We start from the raw sequence: 24,617 nt of genomic DNA on the forward strand, positions 1-24,617 counted from the left end.
AGCAGTCCAGCTCTGGAGCCCCAGCTGTGGGCCTTTCTGCTGTGCTGCCCGGATGGCATTGAATGCCCCCCCCCACCAAGTTCAGGGAGGGTTAGAGCTGGCTTCCTGTCTGGTGCTTCTTTTACTTCCCCACCATGGCTGGCCACTGAGGGAGCATTCACAAGCAACTCTGTCCCCAGGGACTTCAATCCTGCCTTAGAGTCCTCCAGAGCCTCTGCGGATGGGGTCAAGGCTCCCCCTCTTCCCTGCCAGCCTCCACGCTCACCCCCTCTAATCCAGCCTCCAGGTAGCAGCCTGGGTCAGATGCTCAGAGAGGGGCCGCCTCCGCCCAAGGTCACACAGCTTAGTTCTGGACCTGGGGACCCTGTGCTGCAGGGATCGTCCAGGTAACAACCCTCCAGGCCCTGACTGAGCCTTGCTTATTCCTTGTTCACCTGTGTCCCTCTGGCAAGTCCCACCTGGGTCAGGGCCATGGGTGGCCGCCCTTCTCCCCTGATGACAGCTCCCATAGCCCCAATCAGTGGCTGAAGCCAAGCACACTAGTGGGCAGCCTCCAGCTCCTCGAGGTACCCCTGCGTTTACACCTTGCAAATGTTTGGGAGGTTCAAGGAAGCTGGAGACCAGGTTCCAGTCCTGGTTGTGTGACCTTGGGCCAGTCACTTACCTCTCTGAGCCTCACTGGAAAACAAAGGTAGTCAGCAGGATTATTAGATGAAAAATGAGATAACATCGCAGATGTGCTCAGCACGTTCCAGGCTGCTTCCTGAACAGAAAGCTCAATGCCAGGCTGGTGGTGTCCATGCTGGCAGCTGCCAACTGTCCAGGAAAGAGTGGGGAGGGGCATGCCATGTGGCGGGAGCAGCATCAGAATGACATGGGAAGAAATCCTCAAAATAGGAGGAGAAAGAGTCCCTCCACACTAACATGTAGAACCCAAGTCTCCTTGTGGGGACATCTGTCCTCACCCCGCCTCCCCTGCTAAGAACTAGCTTTTATCGAACACTTACTACATGCCAGGCACCTCAGGTGTATTGGCTCATTTGATCCTGACAATGGCCCCATGAGGCACCTTCAGCATCACCGTCTCTCTCTTCCAGATGAGGGGACAGATCACTAGGGGCTATGAAACTGGTGTTTAGAGGCAGTGATGAATAGAGGCCCACCCTCCCAAGCCTGACCTCCTTTCCCAGGCTACTGGACTTCTGCCCTGCCAGGCCACCCAAGTGAGGGCAGCTGCTTCAGAACCACCTCCTGTGCCTGTATCCCCCCCCACGCCCCGCCCCATCAAGTCCTCCTGGGAAACCACTCCCTGTAGGTGTCAGCTACATTGGTGGTTTTCAAACTCCAGCAGAATCAAGTTCTGCAGGGCTGCCTAAAACACAGGTTGCTAGGTCCTATCTCTCAGAGTTTTTGACTCAGTAAGTCTTGGTGGAGCTGAGAATTTCCATTTCTAGCAAGTTCCTGGGTGATACTAATGCTGTTGGCCTAGTGGCCATACTCTGAGAGTCATTGTCCACATTAGTGCTACCTAGTGAAAACACAGTATGAGCCACATGGGTGATTTAAAATTTTCTAGAAGCCATGTTAAGAAAGTAAAAAAAATGTGAACTTAATTTTAATAGTATATTTTAATTAGCCCAACATATTCAAAGTATCATTTTAACAGGTAATCCATATGCAAATATGAATGACTTTTTTTACATTTTTTCTATTAAATCTATGAAATATGTCGTGTATCTTACACACACAGCACATCTCAATTTGGACTTGCCACATTGCGAGTGCTCAATAGCCACCTGTGGCCAGCAGCTACCACACTGCATAGCTGAGTCTAGACCTTCCCATGGAGGGCCAGGTGGCTGGCAATGCCCTTCCAGGCAGTGCCCTCTGCTGGTGGCTGGCAGTGCTGCCTGCCTGGGTGGGCAGCCCGCGTTTCCTTGCCTGACCACAGGAGAGCTGGGGGCATCAAATGCAGTGTTCATGGGACAGCTGTGGACTTGGTGCCCAGGAGAAGGGGTGACCGTAGGCTCGCCCGCTTGGGGACAAGGGCTGCTCTGTGGGCAGAAATATGTTGATCCAGAGGTCACTGGTCTTGCCGGATGTGCTGGGGACTATTAATGCCAACTCGCCCCCATCTGCCCTAGTTGGACAGACTCACGCAGACTTGTGTTGTACCTGATGCTGCCCTATGCCCGCCCCATGTGGGGCCCCAGGCTGTGCCTAGAGCTGTTCAGGATCTGGCCCTGCCTTGAAGGAACCACTGCTCCGGGTCCAAAGAGAAGAGAGGCAAGAGGATGTCCTCACCGCACAGCAGATACGTTTTGTAAACTCAGGGAGCCGTTGCACTAATTGGAAACTAAACATGGCCATGTCACATTCCTTTCCTAGATAACTACCCCAACTCACTTGCCAGCATGCAGGAAGTCCACACCATCCTTCTTGCAGCCTCATCCTCCCTCCAAATTGCCCCCAAACCCTGCAGCTTTCACAGCGCACGAGGTGGGGGACTGTCTGAGCTCCCCGTCCCCGCCCCGCTACGCCAGCCTGAAGCCCCCGGCGCGCGCCTGCCGCTGCTTCCCGCCGCCACGTGGGGGCGCGGTGGCAAGCCGACGTCCCCGAGTCCCACCCGTAGGTCGGTCCGGGTGCCCGCGCAGCGACCGACGCCTGTCTGCCGGCCTGTGGAGGCTGCAGTGGCCCTGGAGCAGAAATCCTGCCTCCTCCGTGCCGGGCGCAGTTCTTAAAGCTTGGCCCTCCCGCCACCCTGCAGCGCACGCAGCCCTGTTCCCGGCTGGGCTGTCCCTGGCCGTACAGGGGGGTAGGGGGGATCCGCAGGTCTCCGTGTTCCAACCGCCAGACCTGTCCAGGACCGGCCCACGCGTGGGCGCCCCTGCTCAGCATGGGGGTCTTTATCCGGACTAGGAGCGGACACGCCTGGCCCTCCCGTCCGCTGCCTTCACTCCGGGGGCCCAGAGTCGGCCTCTCCGTCCTATCCGGACGGGAAAGGAGCAGCGGGTCACACCAGGGAGGAAAGCCTCGGTTATTACTTCTGACACACCTTTCGGCCAACCCGCGCATGTCGGCCGCCTCCCCTCGCGGGCGGCCCTGCGTACCAGGTGCCCACTGTGGACCGGGCCAGAGCCACGGACGGGCGTTCCCTGGGTGGGAGGCGTCGAGACCCTGGAGGAGCCTCGGGTCCAGCTGTGCGCCCCCCAGTCGCAGGCACGGGCCTCCGCGTCCCGCGGGGGTCCTGGTCTCCGCCCGTGGGCCCCGCAGGCACTCCGCGCGGACAGGTGGGCAGGGGAGGAGCCTCGGGGACACTTGGAGACACCAACTTCGGGGGCCTGGGGTTCCCGGGGGAGGTTTGGAAACAGTCGGTGTAATGCGTAGATTTGGAGGCTGGGATGGGGTCTCCAGGAAGGTTTTAGGGAGAAAGGAAGGGGCCTAGGGCCGCGCGCGCGCAGAGATGCCGTTATTTGGCGTCGCCAGAGAGGGCGGAGCCATTCCGCAGGACTTCGTGCCGCTGCCTGGAATCGGTGTTGGGCAGGGACAGTGCGCGGAGGAATCGGTGTTGCCAGGGACAACGCGTTGTGGGCGGAGCTTCTGTTGGGGCGGAGCTTGAGCCTGAAGGAGGCAGGGGCGGAGCCAGAAGCGGAGTTGTGATTGGTGGAGACTACATGCTCTGGGGAGTGTATGGGCCGGGGCGGTGCTGAGGGGGGCGGAGCTTCAGGGGGCGGGGCGGAGCGTGGGCGGCCCCTTAGAGCTGGAGCTGGAGGCGGAGACGTGGTTGGCGGGGACGGAGCGCCCTGGGCGGGGTCGGAACCGGCGGGGGCGGAGCCGAGCGGGCGGGGGCGGTGCTGGGTCGCGCGGGGCCTGGGGCCGAGGCGGCGCGCGGCGCTGACAGCTGAGTCGGCTCGCGGCCTCCCGGCCCCCTCGGTGCCCGGCCCCGACCCCGGCTTGGCCTGCCCCGGAGCCATGAGCCCCGGGCTACTGCTGCTCGGCAGCGCCGTCCTGCTTGCCTTCGGCCTCTGCTGCACCTTCGTGCACCGCGCTCGCAGCCGCTACGAGCACATCCCCGGGCCGCCGCGGCCCAGGTGAGCAGGGGGGTGGGGGCGGGGCCTGGCTGGGGCGCTGGAACTGGGGGCCGGGGGGCCGCGTCTAAGCCGGCGTCGAGGCCGGGGGTCAGGCCTCGCCTTTTGCGCGGGGCCGCTTGGAGACGGCGGCCGGGAGAGGGGCGCTAACTATTCTTAGTAACAAATTACTCACAGCCGCAGCAGCTGTTGGGCGCCCACCGCGCTCGGCTGGGCCCCACAAACGTGCTGGCAGCGACAACCCTGCCAGGTAGGCGCTATTGTTACCCCATCGTTCAGACGAGGAGACTGAGGCTCGCAGAGGCGAAGTCACCTGCCCAAGGTCACACGTTTGGTAAGCCTAGATTTAAACCCAGGTCAGCCTGGCTCCAAAGTGGGTGCTGGTAACTTTGGAACTCAGACAGGGTCCACCTGGATTAGAGCACACTGTACTTTGATCATATTCCCTTTTTTGTATTTCCATCCTGGGACATCCCATTTGTCTTCTCCTTAGTGATTCCATTCCATTCTTGGCCCCCACCCCCACCCAACTTACCAACCCCCCCCCCAGAAGCTTAGCTTTGTGAAGCTTAAATTAGATGTGTCATTTCCCTGCTTCGAGGGCTTCCTGTCACTTTAGAACTAAATCCAGTTCTAAATCAAGTCCATTGCATGGCCTGCAGGGCCCCAGCTGAGCTCTCAGAACCCACTCTGTGCTGTTCTCTTCCCTCTTGTTTTCCTCTCTGCTGCCCCAGTCTTTCTGCTCCCTACCCCCCAGCAGCTTCCCTCCCCCAGGGTCTTCCTGTTCCCCTTTTCTCCAGCCTGGGCATGGTGGGCTTCTTCCTCTGCTCATCTCAAACAGGTCTTCCCTGACCACCCTGTGTAAAGCCCACCTAGCCCCAAACTCCTTATGAGGCCATCACCTCTGAAGTTACCTTCTTTCCACCTGTTGACTGTCTGTTCACCTGTTGACTGTCTGTCTCCCCTTTTAGAATGTGAGCCCCGGGAGGGCAGGGATGCTGTGTGTTCGCTTGTGTATCCCCAGTGCCTGGCATGTTGCAGATGCTCAATAAATATTTGTTGAACGAATGAATAAACAATGGTATTAGACACACTTTTTAAAATCTCAGGACATGAACCTTCTGGAAGGCACCTATCTCCAGCACAAGCTAGATGTACTGGCTTTAGCAGCCTGAACCTCTGGTGGGTTCAGGAAAGAGCTCTGTGGCTGGCTGGTGACATAGGGAGGACACTGTTCTCCCTGCTGGCTGTCTGCCCTCCCAGTGTCCTCTCCCACCTTGCTTAGCAGCTCTGCCTTCCACTTTGCCTGGGTGGTTCTAACCCCAGCCTTCCAGGTTTGGCTTAAATGCTAACTCCTCGGGGAGGTTCCCCCTGCTCCCCCAAATATGTTCTTTTTATATATCCTTAAGTCACTGTGTAATTCTCCTTCACAGCATAATGTTAATTGGGTAATTATTTGTGCAACCTCTTGTTAAGTGTCTGTCTCTCACATAGGCCCCACATCTGTCTCAGTCACTGCTGTGTCCCTGACGTCTAGCACAGCAGCAGCACGTGGTACGTGCATAGTAGACACTCGATAAATAGTGATTCAAGGTTAAATGGTGGAAATCTCATGCCAGTTCTGTTATGTACACTATCACCCTTTCAAGTTTTCAAGTCGGCCATCGACACTTGGAATTGAGTGAGTTTTGTGTTGTTCTGATAAATCTCATCATTACTTGGCCTTGTCATAAACTCAAGTGACCTGTTTGCGTCTCTCTGTCTTGAGAAGGCAGAACTTAAATCATCTTTTAAAAAAATTGAAATGTAACTTGCATACCATAAAATTTATCCTTTTAAAGTGTATGATTCAGTGGTTTTTAGTCTATTCACAGCGTTGTGCAACCATCACCACTAATTTCAGAACTTTTTTGTCACCCCAGAAAAGAAACGCTGTACCCATGAGCCATCACTCTTCATTTCCCCACCTTCCACAGCCCTGGCAACCCCTAATACGCTTTCTGTCTCCATGGATTTGCTTATTCTGGACATTTCATATAAATTGAATCATACAATATGTGGCCTTTGTGTCTCGCTTTTTTCACTTAGCATAATGTTTTTAAGGTTCATCCATGTAAGAATAGCATGTGTCCGTATTTCTTTCCTTTTTATGGATAAATTCTCCCCAAATCTTATACCACAGAGTCTACATGTGACCTATGGGTGTGTGGGGGGAGGGAGGAGTGGGAGGAGGATGAATATAATTATAGTTGGGCTCTTTATTCTAAGAAGGTAAACTGAACAATGCATATAAAAAAAGATTTTGGATTAAAAATTGGTTGGTGGTCAAATATAAAATTGCACTAAATGAAAGTTCTGGAACTTCTAGCACAAATCAACTGCTTTGGCATTAAAAGCCTGGATCTTTCAACCGTGATTGGCAACACCGTGGTTGACAAGAGATCTGTGTATTGAGTCTCCAGAAGTGGCATTGCCCCTTGCTGTTCCAGGGCTTTGCCAGCTTGCAGCGAAGGAACCCTCTGGCTGCAGGAGGCAGCCCTTCATCCTCCTTATTCTGTGGGAGGCCCCAGGAGGCCCTCTGCTCCCTGAGGGCCCCTCCTCTGTGCTCTTATTACAACATGCTACTGCAACGATCCACGTAACAGCTGAAAGCTCAGACCCCCCACACTCAGATCCCACACAAACATTTATAGCTTCTTTATTCCTCTGCCACTGATTTAGCTTCCTCATCAGCCCCTACTCTCCTGCTCATGTGGGAATGGATGTAAACTCAGCAACAAAAGGTTGCTGTCTTCCAGTTTTTGTTTATTTTGGAATCAATTTTTCAAGTTTGACTCCAGGGCAGTGCTGGTTCCACTCCAATTTGCCAAGTTGCTGGGTGGGGGCATTCAACAAGGAGCAGCGTGGCTCTTAGCCATGGTGGAGTCCCACTGCTGGCTGTATTAGGTGCTGCATCCCATGGACTTTGGGTGCCTGGCAGAGCACTCCACTCACCCAGCACAAGGCACAGTCATGGCCCCTCACACTCACTGTCCCCCTAGTGGATAGCCCACCACTCAGCCATTGTGTGGGCTCCCTTCATCCCTCTGGGTGGCTTCACAGTGGGCTCTCCAGGTGACCTCTGCTCCGGTTACTGTGCCCACAGGAAACCCTGGATTCCCAGCCAGCTAATGACAGTGTTACAGGAAGCCCCATGGCTGGGGAGGTGCGGGGTGGGGAATCCTTGCCAGCCCTCTCTTCCTGGCTTCTCTGCCATACCGGTCTATGATCAGGGGCATGCCAGGTGGGCTTCTGTCTGCCTGGGGTGCTGACAACAAGTCCCAGTGTTCTGCCATCCCCTCAGCCTTACCTGCGCATTTCTAACACCTGGTCTTCCTGCTGTGTAGTCTCCTCCCCATCGCCCCCTGCAGGAGCCAAAATGAATGGGTTTAAGTGCTCTTGCCTGGCAGTGGGGATCCTCCCCGCTAACCAGGCTCTCTGCCTTCTTGAGGTGCCACTCACCTTCCTCCCCAGGTGGCAGTGGACCCCAGTGGTTAGGGTGGAGGATCTGGGGTCAGACAGGCGTGGAAGGGGTCGTAGGGTCCAGACTGTCCTGACTCAGGTGCCTCAAAACTGAGAACATACCCCCAAAATGTAAGCTTTGGGCAGTGTGAGTGAGGATACTAGATGATTCTGGAAATACAGCCAGTTGTGTGTGATGTTCGTGGCCCATCTTCCTGCAGGTGGTTCAAGGCCACTCACCTGCAGGGGGCCCCCCTGCCTGGGCCAGAGTCGCCTCCCTCCCCAGTTTGCTCTCCCACGCTCCCGGCGGCTTATTGCTTCTCCTCACCCCGTCACCTCCTCCTCCATCCACACTCTCAGCTTTTATTTTTGCCTCCTACTTGCCCTAGCAAAGGGAGCAGCGGGAGAGAATTTCCTTCCTGGCTCCACTGCCGCAGCTGCCCACCTGCCTGCCCTGCCCGCGCGCTTCCGCCTGGGCTTCCGCCTGCCTCGCCCGGGGCGGCTAAGGCCAGCCGTCCCTCTGCTCCGGGCCCGGCACCCCACCCCCATCGTCAGCTTTCCTTCTCTTCTGCTTCATGCCTCTGTTTATGTAATATGCTGTCAGAATCCCCAGCTCTGACAAAACCCTTCTCTTCCCCCTCCCATTCCCCTCCAGCTGCTGCCCACCCCCCCCCGCCCCGCCCCGCAGCAGCCCCCACCCCCACCACTGCCTGCTTTGGGCCTCCACTTCCTCCCCTCCCGTTCTCTCTCGAACCCACCAGCCCTCGGGCTTTGGTCTCTACCTCTCCATCGAACCTGTTTTGGTCAAGGTCCCCAGTGACCTCGGTGTTGCTGGACCCAGTGGTCACCCTGGGTCCTCATCTGACCTGGCCCCTCAGCAGCCTGGGCAGAGCCGACCCCTCCCCCTCGCGCTGCTCTCTTGCCTGGCTTCTCCTCTCTGCTGGCTCCACTCCTTCCTCCGGCCGCCCCTGCTCAGTCTCCTTGGCTGGCTGTCCCTTGGCTCGGTCCTTAGTCCTCTTCTGTCTCCACTCATCCCCTTGCAGCGGGCTGGAAACACCACCTCTCCGCTGCGAGCCCTCCCCTGAGTGTCTGACCTCCTGCTCCACAGTCCCCCGCAAACCTCACAAGGCCAAAACTGAGCCCCTGATGTCATCTGCTTGATCCGCTTGTCTCAGAGTGTGCCCTGCGCCCCTGAAGCTGATCCTAAGAAATGAAGTGTACGTAGTTTCTGAGGGGTGATCCCAGGTTGGGGGACGAGTGGATAGAGAAAGAAGGTAAAAAAAAAACCCAGTAAGACAAGTTCCTTCTGGGGAAAACTGAGGTGCAATTGCCCTGGGGACTCTGGGGGCCTGTATACAGCGCATGCCCCAGAGCTACCCCACCAGAGGTGAGGGAGTTAGGGTCATCGGGACAGGGCTGCTACCACGTGGTCATCTCCTGGGACTTCCGGCCTGCCCTCCTTCCGGGCAGAGTCGGAGAGAACCCTGGCGCAATTGCAAGGCGGGTACCATGGCGTCTGCTGCCGCAGGTTCCTTCTCGTCCTCCCCATCTCAGTAGGTGGCAGCTCCATCCATTCTTGCAGTTGCCCAGGCCAAAAGCCCCAGGGCCGCCCTCTCTCGCGCCCCACACCCAAACTCACAGCAGGTCCTGAGGCTCCACCTTCAAAGTACACACTCCTGACCACCTGCTCTGCTTCCACCCCTCTGGTCATCCTCAGCACAGCACAAAACAACCCATTCAAACCCAGCAGGACTCCAGCTCTGCTCTGCTCAAAACCCTCCAGTGCCTCCTCCCCACCAACGTTAAAGCAAAAGTTGAGACAGCAGCTCACAAGACTCTCTGTAATGTGTCCCCAACCTTGGTGACCCCATCTTGTACTACTTTTTCCTCAAGGCCACCCACCTGCCACACTGGCTGCCTCACTGTCCAAGCGCACTCCTACCGCAGGGCCTTTGCACCTGCTGTTGCTGTTGCCTGGAATGCTCTTCCCCCAGATACCTGCGTGGCCAAATCCCTCACTTCTTGCAGGTCTCAGATCACAGGTCACCCTCTTACAGGGAATTTCCTGCCCTGCCTATGTAAAATGGCCATCCACACACCCATCGAGCACTCCTTTCCCCCATACTCTGTTCTATTTTTCTCCCGTCACTCTCTGACATGTTTATTTGTTTGTTTATTGACTCTCCGTCTCTCCCTGGGAGAATGTGAGTTCCATGACCCAGCAACTCCAAGTGCAGTTTTTTCATCCCCCATTCGTAGGCTGCAGTGACCTTGATTGGAATAAAGTCATACAGGAGACAGGAAGTCATGGGCACCTTGGAATGTGCTTCAGGATGACCCCCACCGGGCTTGTTTACAATCTGGGATCACACTGCAGATTTACATGACCAAACCCTCCCCCAGGGAGCAGGGCTTTGGGGAGCCCAGGTACCAGCTGTGCAGCTGTGGGCAAGTGACTTCACCTCTCCTGTCTGGGCTGTGCTGCCTCTAATATGGTCAATGACAGATTAACTGGCTGATGTGGTAGGTCGGGGTGGGGGGGTGGGGGGGGATGATGCTAGCATGGTGCCAGCACAGAGTAAGTATCCAGTGACTGTCTGATGGCACGTCACACATTATTTTTGAGCCCTTTCCATGTGCCAGCCCCTGACCTCTGTGCCTTGGAGCTGGTCAGAACTGGTTTGTATACCTTCTGCATCCTTGCTGCCTGGTGACCCCGAGTCAACACCATACCCTCCCTGAGCCTCAGTCATCCCATCTGTGAAGTGGGCCTAGTAACACGGACTCACAGTGTCCTGTGGGGAAGGGAGCACTTTTTAATGGTGACTGCTGGCAAGCCTAATGTTTCCTATTTCTTCTAGTTTCCTTCTAGGACATCTCCCCTACTTTTGGAAAAAGGATGAGGTTTGTGGCCGCGTGCTCCAAGATGTGTTTTTGGATTGGTGGGTTCTAACTTGTCATTCATTGCCCTTACTCCAGGTCCCCCCTGGGGCAGGCCCCCCACCCAATCCAGCACACAGACTCCCAGCCCCACCCTGCCTTGGCCCAGGGCCCCCGGCCCCAGCAGATCCTCCTCTGAGTGGAGAGGCAAATGGGGCGGGCTTGGAGGCCAAGTTCTGCCATTCACCAACTGCAGGCCCTTAGACCAGCCATCAGAAGCTCTCAGAGCCTCAGTTTCCTCATCTGTAAACTGGGCGGGGGGTGTGATGAGATGAGGGTCACTGTTTGGGGTGGTACTGTACACTTTTCAAAGCACTTTCAAGGATACTGTATCATTTGGTTCCCAAGACAACCTTTTGGGGCGATCAAAGGAGGGGAGTTGCAACCCTATTCTGAGGATGTGGAGACTGAGGCCCAGTGGGCGGAGCCTCACCCCCAGCCTCTGGGTCCCCAGTGCAGTGCTGGTTTTGGGGCCCAGGGTTGAGTACCTTCTGGGATGGGCCGCTTCTGTACTGGGCAGGGCTGCTGAAACTCATGTCTCAGGGAGGTGACAGCTTCCTTTGGGTCACTTGGTTTCAGGGCTAAGAAGTATGGACCCGTTGTGCGGGTCAACGTCTTCCACAAAACCTCCGTCATCGTCACGAGCCCTGAGTCGGTCAAGGTAGGAAGCAGAATCGTTTCTGTGGGGAGACTCCTCCCTTTCCCTGGGTTGGGGACATGAGCTTGGTTCCAGGGACTTTGGAAGAATGTTCCAGAGCCAGGTGCATTTGGGCTGGCTTCCCAAAGATCAAAAAGGAACAGCACCTTTCTCTGTAACCACCCACCATTTGGGGGGCTCTTCCAGGCATTGGTTTTTAATGTGGAGAGTTAATGGGAACTTTGCTGTCCTCGTTTGTGTTGGAAATTCTGTCCCGCTGGTGCACACATATTTAGTTTACCTCTCTTAGCCTCAGTTCCTTCATCTGCAAGATGGGAATTATACCCCTGTCTCCCAGGGCTCTGATGAGAATTAACTATTGATTGGTTTATTTAACAAATAAAGTGTCAAAAGATCCTGAAACAGTCCTTACTATGGGCTGTGCACTTTGCTATGCACTTCACAATTAGTAACCCCTTTAATGCTCACAGGAGTAGGGCTCTTATTAGTCCCCATTTTAGAGATGAGGAAACTGAGGCAGGTCGCCTTATGTGTAATGTCTGCCATGAAAGTACTAAGAATGGGCATCAGACCATCTACTGTGCAGTTGGCAGAACTGGACTCAAATCTGGGCTCCGAGACCAACTGGCTGTGGGAACTTAGATAACTTGCCTCATCATTCTGGGCCTCAGTTTCCTCATTTGTGAAATAGGGATGATGCCTCTCTTACAGGGTGGTCGTAGGAATGGAACTGAAATGATGTATGTGCGCCATCTAGCCCCGCCTGGCACATAGCAATTCCTCAGTGGTTGTCCAGCAAATGTGTGGTTGTCCAGCAAATGTGTGGGCGTGATGCTCTGCATGAGAGTGGCTGTGGTGACTCTGAGAGGGATAAAGTTCTACCTGGGGTCCAGATCACGAGACAGGTTGAATAACCATGGTGTCTCTAACAGAATGTCAAAAATCACTTTAAAAAAAAGTTAAATTTCAAACACAGACACCATTTAAGACTTTTGAAAGTATGTTGTGAAAAACCATGCACATTTTCATGATGCTTAGTGAGATGTTTAAAGATATATATTAATATGGTGAATTGTATTGATTGATATTCAAGTGTTAAACCAACCCTGCATTCCTGATCATGATATAGTATCTTTTATATGTTGCTAGATTCAATTTGCTAAGGGCTTTTGTTTCTATATTTATTCTTTTCTCGTAATGCCTTTGTCTGGTTTTGGTATTAGGTTATTCTTAGCCTCATAAGATAAGTTGGGAAGTGTTACCTCCGCCTCTATTTTCTGTAAAACTTTGTATAGGAATGGTGTTATTTTTTTCCTTTAATGTTTGATAGAATTTGCCAGTGAAGCCACGTGGACCTGGAGTTTTATTTGAGGAAAGTTTTTGTTTTTTAAATTATACATTCAATTTATTTATTTTAATTTTGTGGTCTTTTAACTTTAAATTGTGTTAAAATGTACGTAACACAAAATTGACCATCATAACCATTTTTAGGTGTACAGTTCAGCAGCATTGAGGACATTCACATTTGTGTACGTCCATCACCACCGTCCATCCCCAGAACTTTTTCATCTTCCCTGACGGAAACTCTGCACTCATTAAACCAGTGGTCCCCAAGCTTTTTGGCACCAGGAACTGGTTTCATGGAAGGCAATTTTTCCATGGATGGGGGCGGGGGGCGGTGGAGCTCTGCGGCCCCGGCACTGGGGACCGCAGCATTAAACGATAACTCCTGATTTCCCCTCCCCCAGCCCCTGGCAACCTGCGTTCTACTTTTTGTCCCTATGAATTTGACGACTCTAAGTACCATATAGCGGGAATCACAGAGTATTTGCCCTTCTGCGTCTGCCGTTACTGCACTGCGCATAGTTTCTTCAAGGATCGTTCATGTTACAGCAGGTGTCAGGGTTTCCTTCTCTACTTCCCTAATTGATGTGTGGCTCTCAGAACTTTTCTTGAGTTTGGTAATTGACGTCTTTCAAGGGATTTGCACATTTCACTTAAATTGTTTAAATTATTGGCATAAAGTTGTCATAATATTTACTTACAGTCTTTTCAATGTCTGTGGGATCTGTGGTGACATTCCCTCTTTCATTCCTGAGAATAGTAATTTGAGTTTCCTGTTATATTCCTGGTCAGTCTAGCAAGAGGTTCATCAGTTTTATTCATCTGTCCAAAGAACCAGCTTTTGGTTTCATTGGTTTTCTCCACTGTTTGTCCATTTCCCATTTTACTGATTTCTGCTATTTATTATGTCCTCTTGCATTCACTTTGGCTTTGATTTGTTGTCATTCTAATTTATTAGGACAGGCGTTCAGATAATTGATCGTAGGACTTTTTTCTTTTCTGCTACAAGGATTTCAAGCTACACATTTCCCTCGAAACATTGCTTTAGCACAAATTCACCACAAATGTTGATGTTACACTTTCATTTTCGTTCACTTCAAAATATTTTCTAACCTCACTTGTGATTTTTTTCTTTGAAGCATGGATTATTATTCAGTTTATAAATATTACGGGATGTTACAGGTAGCTTTCTGTTATTGATTTTTAATTTAATCCTGTAAGGTCAGTGAAAATACATATCATGATTTCAATCTTTTAAATTAATTGAAACTTCTTTTATGGCCCAGCGTATAGTCCTGAGATCTCAGAGAATGTTCATGAACACTTGAAAATAATGTGTATTTTGTAATTGTTGAATGGGAGTGTTGTAGAAATGTCAGTTAGGCTCCATTGGTCAATAGGGTTATTCAGATCTTCCAAATCCTTAACTACTTTTCTGTCTATTTGTTCTAGCAATGACTGGAAGAGGACTGTTGAACTCTCCAGCCACAGTCATAGATTTGTCTATGTCTACTTTCAGTTCTATCCGTTTTGCATTATGTATTTTGAAGTTCTGTTGGTAGGTGTGTACATTTTTAGGACTGATAACATCTTCAAGATGAATCAACCCTTTTATCCTTAGAAATATTCCTCTTTATCCTTGGTGGCATTCTTTACCCTAAAATACCTTTTGTCTGTCTTAGTATGGCCATTGCAGCCTTCTTATGCTTGGTCTGGGCTTTTATATTTAAGGTAGTTTCCTATAGATGGCACATAGTTGAGTCTTGCTATTTTATATAGCCTGATACTCTCTGCCTTTAGAAGGCCATTTAATGTAATTATGAGACGGTTGGGTTAAACGTACCATATTACTGTTTTCTATTTGCCCCATCTGTGGTTTGTTCTCGTCTCCTCCTTTCCTGCCTTGCTTTGGACTAAGCGTGTTCTAGCACTCTATTGTATCCCACCGTTGTCTCATTAGCTCCCTTTCTCTGTCTCTCAGTGGTTGTCCTAGGGTTTGTAAATATCATCTTTCACTTACAGCAATCTATCTTCAAATAATATTATACCTCTTCATCTGTGTCTCCTTTTAATATTTTCTCTTTATCACTGGTCTCAGCAATTTGATTATGATCTGCCTTGGTGTACTGTCTTCCTGTTAATTCTACTCGGGATTCTTTGAATTTTTTGGCCGTGCAGGTTCCTTGAACATATTTGTATATTTGTAAAAGGTGTTTTAAAGTTCTTGTCTGCTAATTTGTCAGTCCCTTATTTCTGGGCCTACTTGTGGGTCATACTTTGCTGCTTTTTGGCATGTCTAGTGATTTTTCTATTGGATACTGGACACTGTGAATTTTACATTGTTGAGCACTGATTTTGTTTTATTCCTTTAAAGGGTATTGGACTTCATTCTGACAGATGATAAAGTTACTTGCTGATTAGTTTGATCCTTTCCAGGCTTGTTTTAAGGCTTTTATAAGGGTGAGTCTAGTGTAGACTTTTGCTCCAGAGCTAGTTTAGCCCCACCACTAAGGAGCGACCCTTCTGGGGCCTCTGCTAAAGGTCTTGTATCTGAGGTTCATCAGTTCCGGCCAGTGGGAACTTGAATAATTCTTGGCCCTGTGTAAGCTCTGAGAACTGTTCAGCCTGTAGTTACCCACTAAGTCTCATTTCCCCAGACGTAGTTTCTGCCCAGTCTGTGGAGTTTCACCCTACGTGTGCACAGATTCGTATTCATTCAAAGAATCGAGGGACCGCATGCTGAGTTTTGCATAGGAGCTCTTTCTATGCATGGCTCCTCTCTGGTACTCTGTCCTGCGAATTCCAGTCTCCCTTGGCCTGCCTAGACACTGGTCTCTGTCCAACTTGGCAACGCAGCGGGACTGTATTCGGGTCTCCTTCTCCTGAGGTTCACACCCTGCACTGCCTGTTGTTCAGTGTCTGAAAACAGACATTTCGTACATTTTGCCAGTTTTCTCATTGTTTATGGCAGGAGGGCAAGTCCCTAGCAGTGAGCCGTCAGTGCGGGCATCGAAGTTCAGCCCACTGGGCCGTCACGGGACTCCCACCTCCTGGACAGCGGCCATGGGGGACCCGGCCGTGGGGACACCTGGTCAGAGCCTGTGCCAAGGCTGCTCTGCCTCAGTGGTAGGGGCTCTTTAGTTGAAGGGCTGACTTAGACCTCAGACGACTCAGGGGCGTTTGAGAGGGGCCTGGGAAGCGGGCATCTGCTGTCTTGGTTTCCTCCTGGCGGGAGCAGGGTAGTGGCAGAACTTGGGTGAAAATGACAGTGTTGGGGGGGGTTGAGGTCTCTGGAGTATGGCTAGAATGCAAAGTCAGCCACTGCCGGGGCTTCCTTTCAGCTGAAAAATCCATCTTAGACCCCTGGGAGCTAAACTCAGAGAAGCTGCCGGCACCCTGGCCGATTTATAGTAGAGAAATCCCCTTCCAGCCTCCTAGTGCCCACGGGACAAAGCAGCGTCCCAGAGGGCAGGGCTCTGCCCCCGCCCTGCAGCCCCACCCACTCCACGCACGCCTGCCTGAGCGGACGGTGCGGCCCGTGCTCCTTCCCCTGGGTCCCGGCCCCCTCTCGTCTGTCCCCACCGCAGATTGCCTAGATTCAGATCCTAGACCCACCCGTCACCCTGTGTGTGACCTCGGGCAAATGTTAAATCTCAGTTTCTCCATCTGTTTGTAAGATGAGCGTAGAAATAGCACCCGCAGCTGTGGGCGCGTGCGGGTCTGTGCACCTGGCATTCATTGAGCACCGGCCGCGTGCCACGCACCGTTCTCAGCCCTTCCCACGTACAGCAGATTTACTCCTCACGGCAAACCCACCGGCCAGGAGCTCTTCTCATCCCCATCTTGTAGATGAGAAAGTGGGGGGCAGAGGAGGTGAGTAACTCATCCAGGGTCCTAGAGTTAGCCAGTGAGGGAGTGGGGATACGGAGCCTGGGTCCAAATTGAAGCCAGCTGCCCCCACAGCGCAAGTGTGGCCACTTGGCAACACGGTCTGGAGGGCAGTTGGCTGATGTTACCGTTGTTGTCATGCAGCTCTTGGTGAAGTAAGTCGACCCTTCCTCCGGGAAGTCTTCCTTGCCCTCTGAGGCTGGGCTGGTGCTAACGACACCACATCTGTGCTGCGTGTCTCCGCTGGGGTCCTCCGGGCTTCTCGCCTTCCCAGTCAGGCTTCAGAGCCGCGTGTGCCTTCTCCTGTCCTGCTGCTTTGGAAGGTGGCCCGGGGCGGGGCCCTGAACGTGGGACTGCCCACTGCAGGGCACTCTCCGCTTGCACGTCCCTGGGAGAGTCGCTTTGGCCCCCGTGCCCCCTTTCCTCCCCTCACACGCCAACGTTCCTTGAACACAGGGCTTCCCGGTCAGGTGGCTGAGGGTGACGCGAGACTGTGTGCGTGAAGTGCTCCCACCATCGCTGGCCTCGGCGGGTGTGATTATTTGGGGCATGTCTCGGAAGAGTCCTGTGCAGCTTCTCATGGGTGCACGAGCTTATGCTGATTTTTTTTGGGGGGGGGAATATTTAGAAGTTCCTGATGTCAACCAAGTACAACAAGGACTCCAAAATGTACCGCGCGCTCCAGACGGTGTTTGGTGAGAGGTAAGGAGGCGAGGTGGGAGGCCTGGGTGGGAGGCCGGGAGAGCCCTGCTGTGAGCCAGGGCCCCTGGGGTCCAGACTGGGGTGTGGCCTCAAAGCCCAGGGCCCTGACTGCCAGGCACACAATAGGCACCGCATAAATGGTGGCCCTGCACTTGTCATTGGCACTTTTCTCCTCCTCCTCCCGCTCCAGATGGCAGGTGGGAATATGGGGTCACGCAGGTTGGATAACACAATCGCCCTGTTATTTTAGTTTTTTTTATTGTAATAAAACTGACATAACATTCACCACATTAGCTCCTGTAAAGAGTACAACACAGTGGCATTCAGTACATTCATAGCAGCACAGCTGCCACCGCGGTTGGCTCCAGAGCCATGTCAGCATCCCAGAGGCCAGCCCGTCCCCACCGAGCCGTCACTCCCCTCCCTCACCCACTTTCTCTCATCGAGCATTTGTCTCCTGCAGACTGTTCGGCCAGGGCTTGGTGTCCGAATGCAACTACGAGCGTTGGCACAAACAGCGCAGAGTCATGGATCTGGCCTTCAGCCGAAGGTGAGTGTGGCCAGAGGCCGGTGGGGTGGGTCCTGCCTGGTCAGAGGTGGCACGGGCCGCTGCAGCACAGGTGGACCTCGGGAAGGGGGTGTCTTCAGCCGGGGGCTCACCCAGCTGAGGGGAGAGAGCAAAGAGAGGGCATGAGTCGTCGGAAGAGAGCGAGGCCTGCCAGCCTCTGAGGGTCACTACGCAGCCCCCTCACTGACCTCCCTGCCTCCTGTCTCCCCCCTCAATGCACCCACCTCACCAGCCTGGAAGGATCTCGCTAAAACTCAGATCCGACCATGCCACTCCCCTGTTCTGCAGCCTTCAGTGGCTCCCTAGCATCTGAGAGGAAGGTCAGCCCCACTCACCCTGATCCTCTCCTAAACCCCTCCAGCCTTTGCATCCCCTCGTCCCTACCTGTCTGGAAACCACTGTGCCCTTTCTGGCATCTCTGCCCCTGCACCTGCCCTTCCTCTGCCTCAATGTGCTCCCCCCGGGGAATTCCTGCCCCTCCTTTGATACCTAGCTCAGATGTTGCCTTCCGAGGCTAAGTTCGTGTGGGCATCACAGCTCCTGTCACACCCAGTGCAGAGCTTCCATTCACGCCCGGCTTCCTCCCTAGACCACAGGTCCCTGAGGGCAGAAGACACACCCTGTCCCTGACTCCTGAGCCGGCGCCAGGCACCCCACAGCCCTCTGGGAAAGCTCACAGAGTCAGCGAATGCGTTAGTGGGTCAACGAACTGGAATAGTCTCGGCCTTACTGAAAGTTACCAGAAGTGAGAGTGGGAAGGAGTAGCCTGGACGGAGGCATTTATTTAATGTTAAGGAATAGTTATCGTGCCAAGGGCCAGGGTTACAAAGGACAGCCCAGCCGACGTGCTCCCTGCCCCCAGGAAGCTTCGAGGTTATCGGTGGACATAGATTCCAACAGGTGATGGCCCACGGTCATGACATAATCACGTCATGGTCTTGACGAACACTCTCTGGCACTTAGGACCTTGTGTCTGAACAGCACTTCACAGTTTATTAAGTGCTTTCACAGACATTTTTATTTTTAAAAAATTTTTAATTCTAGCAAGATACACATAACAAAATTTACCATCTTAACCATTTTTAGGTGTGCAGTGTTGTTTTAAGTTCCTTTACATCATTACACAACTATCACCAGACGTTTTTATTTTTTAATCTCACCACGAGGCGTCATCTTAGAGATGACTGTTTTATTGTAAATGCCAAGTTTACGAGGTTGTATGAAACAGCTTTGGAAGATGCCTGTAAGTGTTTCTGAAAGGATTCTCGAGCCTGTGAACCCTAATTCACTAATGAAGAGAAAACAGGAACCTCTGGTGCACTATTTTGTTTTCTTTCAGAGATAGGGTCTCGCTGTCACCCAGGCTGGAGTGCAGTGGTGTCATCATAGCTCGCTGCAGCCTTGAACTTCTGGGCTCAAGAGATCCTCCTGCCTCAGCCTCCCAAGTAGCTGGGACTACAGGTGCATGCCACCACGCCTGGCTAATTTTTCTATTTTTTTGTAGCGACAGGGTCTCACTCTTACTCAGGCTGGTTTCAAACTTCTGACTTCAAACAAGCCTCCCACCTCTGCCTCTCAAAGTGCTGGGATTACAGGTGTGAGTCACACCTTGCCTAATTTTTATTTTTTGTAGAGATGGGGTCTTGCTATGTTGCCTAGGCCAGTCTCAAGCTTCTGGCCTTAAGCAATCCTCCCACCTTGGCTTCCCAAAGTGCTGGGATTACAGGTGTGCGCCACTATGCCTGACCCATTATGTAATTAAAAAAAAATTGCAAGAGTAAATTGCTAGTTTCTACTTTTCTAGATTTTACTTATGGGAAGACCTTGGTCCCAGTCCTTTCCCTTAAAAGACAAGGGGTTGGGATTTTCCTGTACATCTGACACCCCAGCCCAGCATTCTGTATCTACAATAGCTGCCAGAGATTCAGTATTGTTATGATAACCAGCCACATGTTATTCAAAGAGTCAACTTGAATGGGATTTTTATAAACAAAAAGACAACTAAAAATAATCTTGCAAATAAATATATACTTGCAAACCATGTAAATATGAAGAACAAGTCACGGGTGCTACAAGGGCAAATATCGGGGCTACCTGGGGCTCAACAGACGTTGCCCAAACAAGGGGCATCTGGTGTCCATCTGCAGAGGGGAGACGTTCAGGTGGTAACAGTCATGGGGCGTGGAGGGTGGAGGGAAGAGAGCTCCAGGCAGAGGGGATGTGAATGCAGCAGCCCTGAGGTGGGCAGGAACGTTGTACTTTGGAGGAGCTAAGACACCATTGTAGCAGGTGGAAGTCAGCATGGGGCAGACCGTCTCCCAAGCCCAGGTGAAGATTTTCACCTCCCTCCTAGGAGCAACAACATACTGACCAGATCAGAGTGGTGGCCCTCAGGCTCACTGCTGCCAGGCACAGCAGCCAGATGGGCAATGAAGAGCTGATTTTCTTTCCTAGTTAAAAATTTATTCTTTTTGTTTCTCTTCTCCCATTTTCTCTTTTAAAAGCCTTTTTATTGGGAAATAATTTCAAATTTTCAAATTTATTCAAGAATAAGAATGGGACAAAGTGTACCCATGCACCCTTTACTCAGATTAATATTTTAAAATTATATTAAAAATGTCTTTAAATTATAAAAGCAACCCTTTGTCTTAGTAAAATTCAGAAATTTGTAATGTACAAATTGGCAGTATCTTCTCTTCCGGCTCTCTTGGGGTTGCCGTTTTTGTGAGTTGGGAGCGCATCCTTCCATATCTCTTTCTAAGCTCTATGCCTGGGAGATGAGCTGTCCCAGGTCAGGGAGCCCTCTGCGTTGGGAGCTCTGGGCTGCAGATGGCATCTGAGGACTCATTTCCCATAGAATTGGGCACTATGATTGTTCAAGGACAGGAAGTGAAATGTAAAAACACAATGCCGCAAGTGGTCACCTGAGCAGGGCAGGTAAGGAGAGTGGGCAGTGTGAGCAGAGGGATAGGAGGGGAACCGAGGTAACCCCATTGTGCACTCTAGGAGGCCCCAGAGCTTCTATACTGCCATGTCCCTGTGATGTCGGCATTGAGAGGCCACAGTGGCAGACCCGTGGAACTGTGAAGACAAGGGCAAAGGGATAGCCTTCATCCTGAGTGGAGGGGAATGATGAATCTAGTTACTGCAACCCTCACCTGCAATCTGGGCCTTGAGGGGAGGCCAGAAAGGCTGGGGGGGCCACCTGCCTTTGCACACGGCAGCCCACTGGCCTGGGCTGGTCTTGGTGGCCGTTGATGCCTGTGCTGTTTCTCCAGCTCCTTGGTTAGCTTGATGGAAACGTTCAACGAGAAGGCCGAGCAGCTGGTGGAGATTCTAGAAGCCAAGGCGGATGGGCAGACCCCAGTGTCCATGCAGGACATGCTGACCTACACCACCATAGACATCCTGGCCAAGGTGATGGGTGATGGCTGGGTGCCGGGTCCAGGAGGGCCACATGGGGCAGAGGGTCTTCTCCTTTTCCTCTTCCCTTCCCCTTCCCTTTCCTCCCTGCCTCCCCTCCCTCCTGCTCCTCCAGTGTATCAGTAGCCTCTTCTCTGCGCTTCACATGTCTTTCATATATTTTGTCTCCTTGAATATTCAAAGCAACCTAGCATCAGATCGAGGCTACTAACTCATGCTCTAGAAATGGACACTGAGAGGTGTAGGGCCTAGTGTAACCGGTCCGTGGCAGAAGCAAGATTCGATCTCAGGTCTGCCTGACTCTCAGCCCCAAAGCCTGCCTTCCCTCTGCACCTCCCCTGGGTATGTCTTGGCTCTCACCCCAGGAGCCTCAGCAGTGGCCCAGATAACCCCAAACCCCATGTGAAGGTAGGTCAGACAGCCCCATATAAAGGTGGGGACAGTGAATGGAGTCATCATTATCATTGTTATTGCAACAATTCACTGTGAAGCTGGGTGTAGAATGAACACCTAAATAAAGTTGCATTTTAGGGAAATGCATCTTGTCAAGGAAGGAAACCAAGGTTTGTTGAGCAGGTACTATGAGCTACTTAATCCTCTCAACATGCCATGGGAGTTGGATTGTCATGGATTGTTGTGAGAATTTGATGTGATGCACGTAAACCCTTAGTCCAGGGCCTGGGTCTCCAGCTGAATGTGCCAGGTCTGCCCTGGGTCTGTTGTCTTCCTACCCCAGTTATGACCTGGCCCTTCTCTCTCCCCCAGGCAGCTTTCGGAATGGAGACTAGCATGCTGCTGGGTGCCCAGAAGCCTCTGTCCCAGGCAGTGAAGCTGATGTTGGAGGGTATCACCGCATCCCGCAACACTCTGGCAAAGGTACCGCCCTAGCACCCCTTCTGGTGACTAGCCCCATAGCTGTGTTGTCCTCATTTGCTGAAGCGCCTCCTTCAGTGATGTTGTTCAGAATCGATTTTGAGTTCTGGTATGTCTGAAATGACTTCTTTTTTTATTTTTTTAAAATTTTTTATGTTACATAATAATTGTACATATTCATGGAGTACATGTTATATTTTGATGCAAGCATATAACATATAATGATCAAATCACGGTAATTGGGACATGATTCACCTGAAACATCTATCATTGCTTTATGTTGGGAACATTTGAAAACTTCTAGCTATTCTGAAATATAATAAAATTCTGAATCAGGACTTGCATGCATCGCCTAAAGTAGAGGCTAAAAATCAAAGTGGCATAAAGTAAATTAGGAGTTAATCTTTCTCTCATGTAAAAAGATCCCCAAAGCTGGCAATCTGGGGTGGCTATGATGGCTCCACAATGTCAGATTATTCCTGGATCCTTATGTCTTTCTCTCCACTGTCCTCGGCCCATCATCTCATTGTCATAGGATGGATACTGTAAGAGGCACACCCTGCCCACTGCCACTGATGTCCATTTGCACTGTCCAGGGGCCTGGGGATTAATCTGCCATGCCCACCACTGTGAGAACCTACACATACCATTGGGCCTAGGGAGATCCCTGCCCTACCCAGTGGCACCAGTGCCTGCGTGCTCCATATGCAGGCCTGGGGACCCCCCTGCCTTGTGTGTCACTGCTGGAGCCTGTACACACCCTCAGGGGACCTGAAGATTGACCCATCCCTGCCCAACACCACTGATGCCCTCACATACTATTGGGAGGCCTGAGGACAGGCATACCCCACCTGTCACTGGTGCTCACATGTGTCATCTGGGGGCCTGGGGATCAACCCGCCTTGGCTGCTGACACCCATGCACACTGTTGGGGGCCTGAAGATTGATCTGCCATACTCACTGTTGCTGGTGCATGTATGCACCATCCAGGGTCCTAAGAAAAAGCCCACTCATCTCTCTGCCACCACCTCCTGTGCCCAAGCATGCCATCTAGAGGTCTGGGGAATGACCCACCCTGCCCACTGCAGCTGACACCTGTGTACAATATTGCGGGGCCCTGAGAACAGATTCTCCTTGCCCACTGCTGCCGGTGTCTGTGCATGCTATATGAGAGCCTGAAGACAGGCCCACCCTGCCCACTGCTGCCACCACTCGTGCCTGAGGACTGACCCACCTGGTGTCCCCATCTCCAGCAAATTCTGGCCACAGCCTTCACTAACAGCTGCAGTTTAGACCACTGAAGAACTCACAGAGACCACCGATGCTGATTACAGCTGAAGAAATCAGATGAAGACTACACTTCTGCCCCCACCCAGAATCAAAGCCAAAGCTCCTTACTTACTCAATAATATACACACATCTATAGAAAAAGGTCTTTCCCTGTGAAAGTCAATCTAGAAAATGGGAAGAAGCGACTGGTACACTAGATGAGTAGATATCAACATAAGGATACAAGAAACATGACAAAGCAAGGAAATATGTTGCCTCCCAAAGAACACAACAACTCTCTGGTAACAGATCACAAAGAAAAGGAGATTTATGAAATACCTGAAAAAATGATATTAAAGAATCTCAGTGAGATAAGAGAGAACATGGATGAACAATATAAAAAACCAGGAAAACAATTCATGATCTGAATGAGAAATTCAACAAAAAGATGGATATCATAAAAAAGAACTAAACAGAAATCCTGAAACTGAAGAATTCTATGAAAGAAATAAAAAATACAGTTGAGAGTTTCAACAATAGACTAGATCAAGTAGAAGAAAGGATTTCTGAACTTGAAAGCAGGTCTTTTGAAATAACCCAATCAGATAAAAAAAAAAAAAAAAAGAAAAAAGAAACAAAGAATCAAGAAAACCTGTGTGACATATGGGGTACCATAAAGTGACCAAATATTCAAATTCTCCATGTTTCACAAGGAAAAGAGACAGGCAAAGGCATAGCAAACCTATTTAATGAAATAATAGCTGAAAAACTTTTCAAGTCTTGCAAGAGATATAGTCATCCAGATATAGGAAGCCCAAAGATCCCCAAATATTTTTAACCCAAAAAAGTCTTCTCCAATGCATTTTATAGTCAAACTGTCAAAAGTCAAAGACAAAGAGAGAATTTTAAAAACAAGGGGAAAAAACCCACATCAAGTCACATGTAAGGGAATCTTCATTAATGTAAGAGCGTATTTCTCAACAGAAATCTCATAGGCCAGAAGAGAATGATATGATATATTCAATGTGCTGAAAGAAAAAAAAAAAAAAACCTGGCCGACAAGAATACTATACCCAGCAAATCTATCCTTCAAGCAAAAACTGAGGGAATTCATCACCACAAGACTGGCCCCACAAGAAATTCTTAAGGAAGTCCTATATCTAGAAGTGAGAGGATGATATCTAGCATCATGAAAACATACAGAAGTATAAAATTCATTGATAGAGTAGATACACAAATGACAAAGAGAAAAGACTCAAACGTTTAGCATTTGAGTCTTCACCATTTGAGCCTTTACCATTATAGAAAACCACCAAACTGCAATAATAAACAATAAGAGAAGAATAAAGGAACAAAGATATAC

At 51.2% G+C, this 24,617-nt stretch overlaps 1 protein-coding gene across 1 annotated transcript in view; it reads left to right on the forward strand.

Annotated features, from left to right (window-relative positions):
* Positions 1–3,972: 3,972 nt before the first annotated feature.
* The window catches only part of CYP46A1 (cytochrome P450 family 46 subfamily A member 1), a 35,909-nt gene continuing 15,264 nt past the window's right edge, over positions 3,973–24,617 (forward strand). The window contains exons 1-7 of the mRNA XM_069465291.1: positions 3,973–4,091; positions 10,451–10,531; positions 11,109–11,190; positions 17,048–17,121; positions 17,585–17,671; positions 20,968–21,106; positions 21,878–21,988. Of these exons, the coding sequence (XP_069321392.1) occupies positions 3,973–4,091; positions 10,451–10,531; positions 11,109–11,190; positions 17,048–17,121; positions 17,585–17,671; positions 20,968–21,106; positions 21,878–21,988 (693 nt within the window). The remainder of the gene's footprint in view (positions 4,092–10,450; positions 10,532–11,108; positions 11,191–17,047; positions 17,122–17,584; positions 17,672–20,967; positions 21,107–21,877; positions 21,989–24,617) is intronic.

Source organism: Eulemur rufifrons, chromosome 2 (assembly GCF_041146395.1).
Source record: "Eulemur rufifrons isolate Redbay chromosome 2, OSU_ERuf_1, whole genome shotgun sequence".
Lineage (NCBI taxonomy): Eukaryota > Metazoa > Chordata > Mammalia > Primates > Lemuridae > Eulemur > Eulemur rufifrons.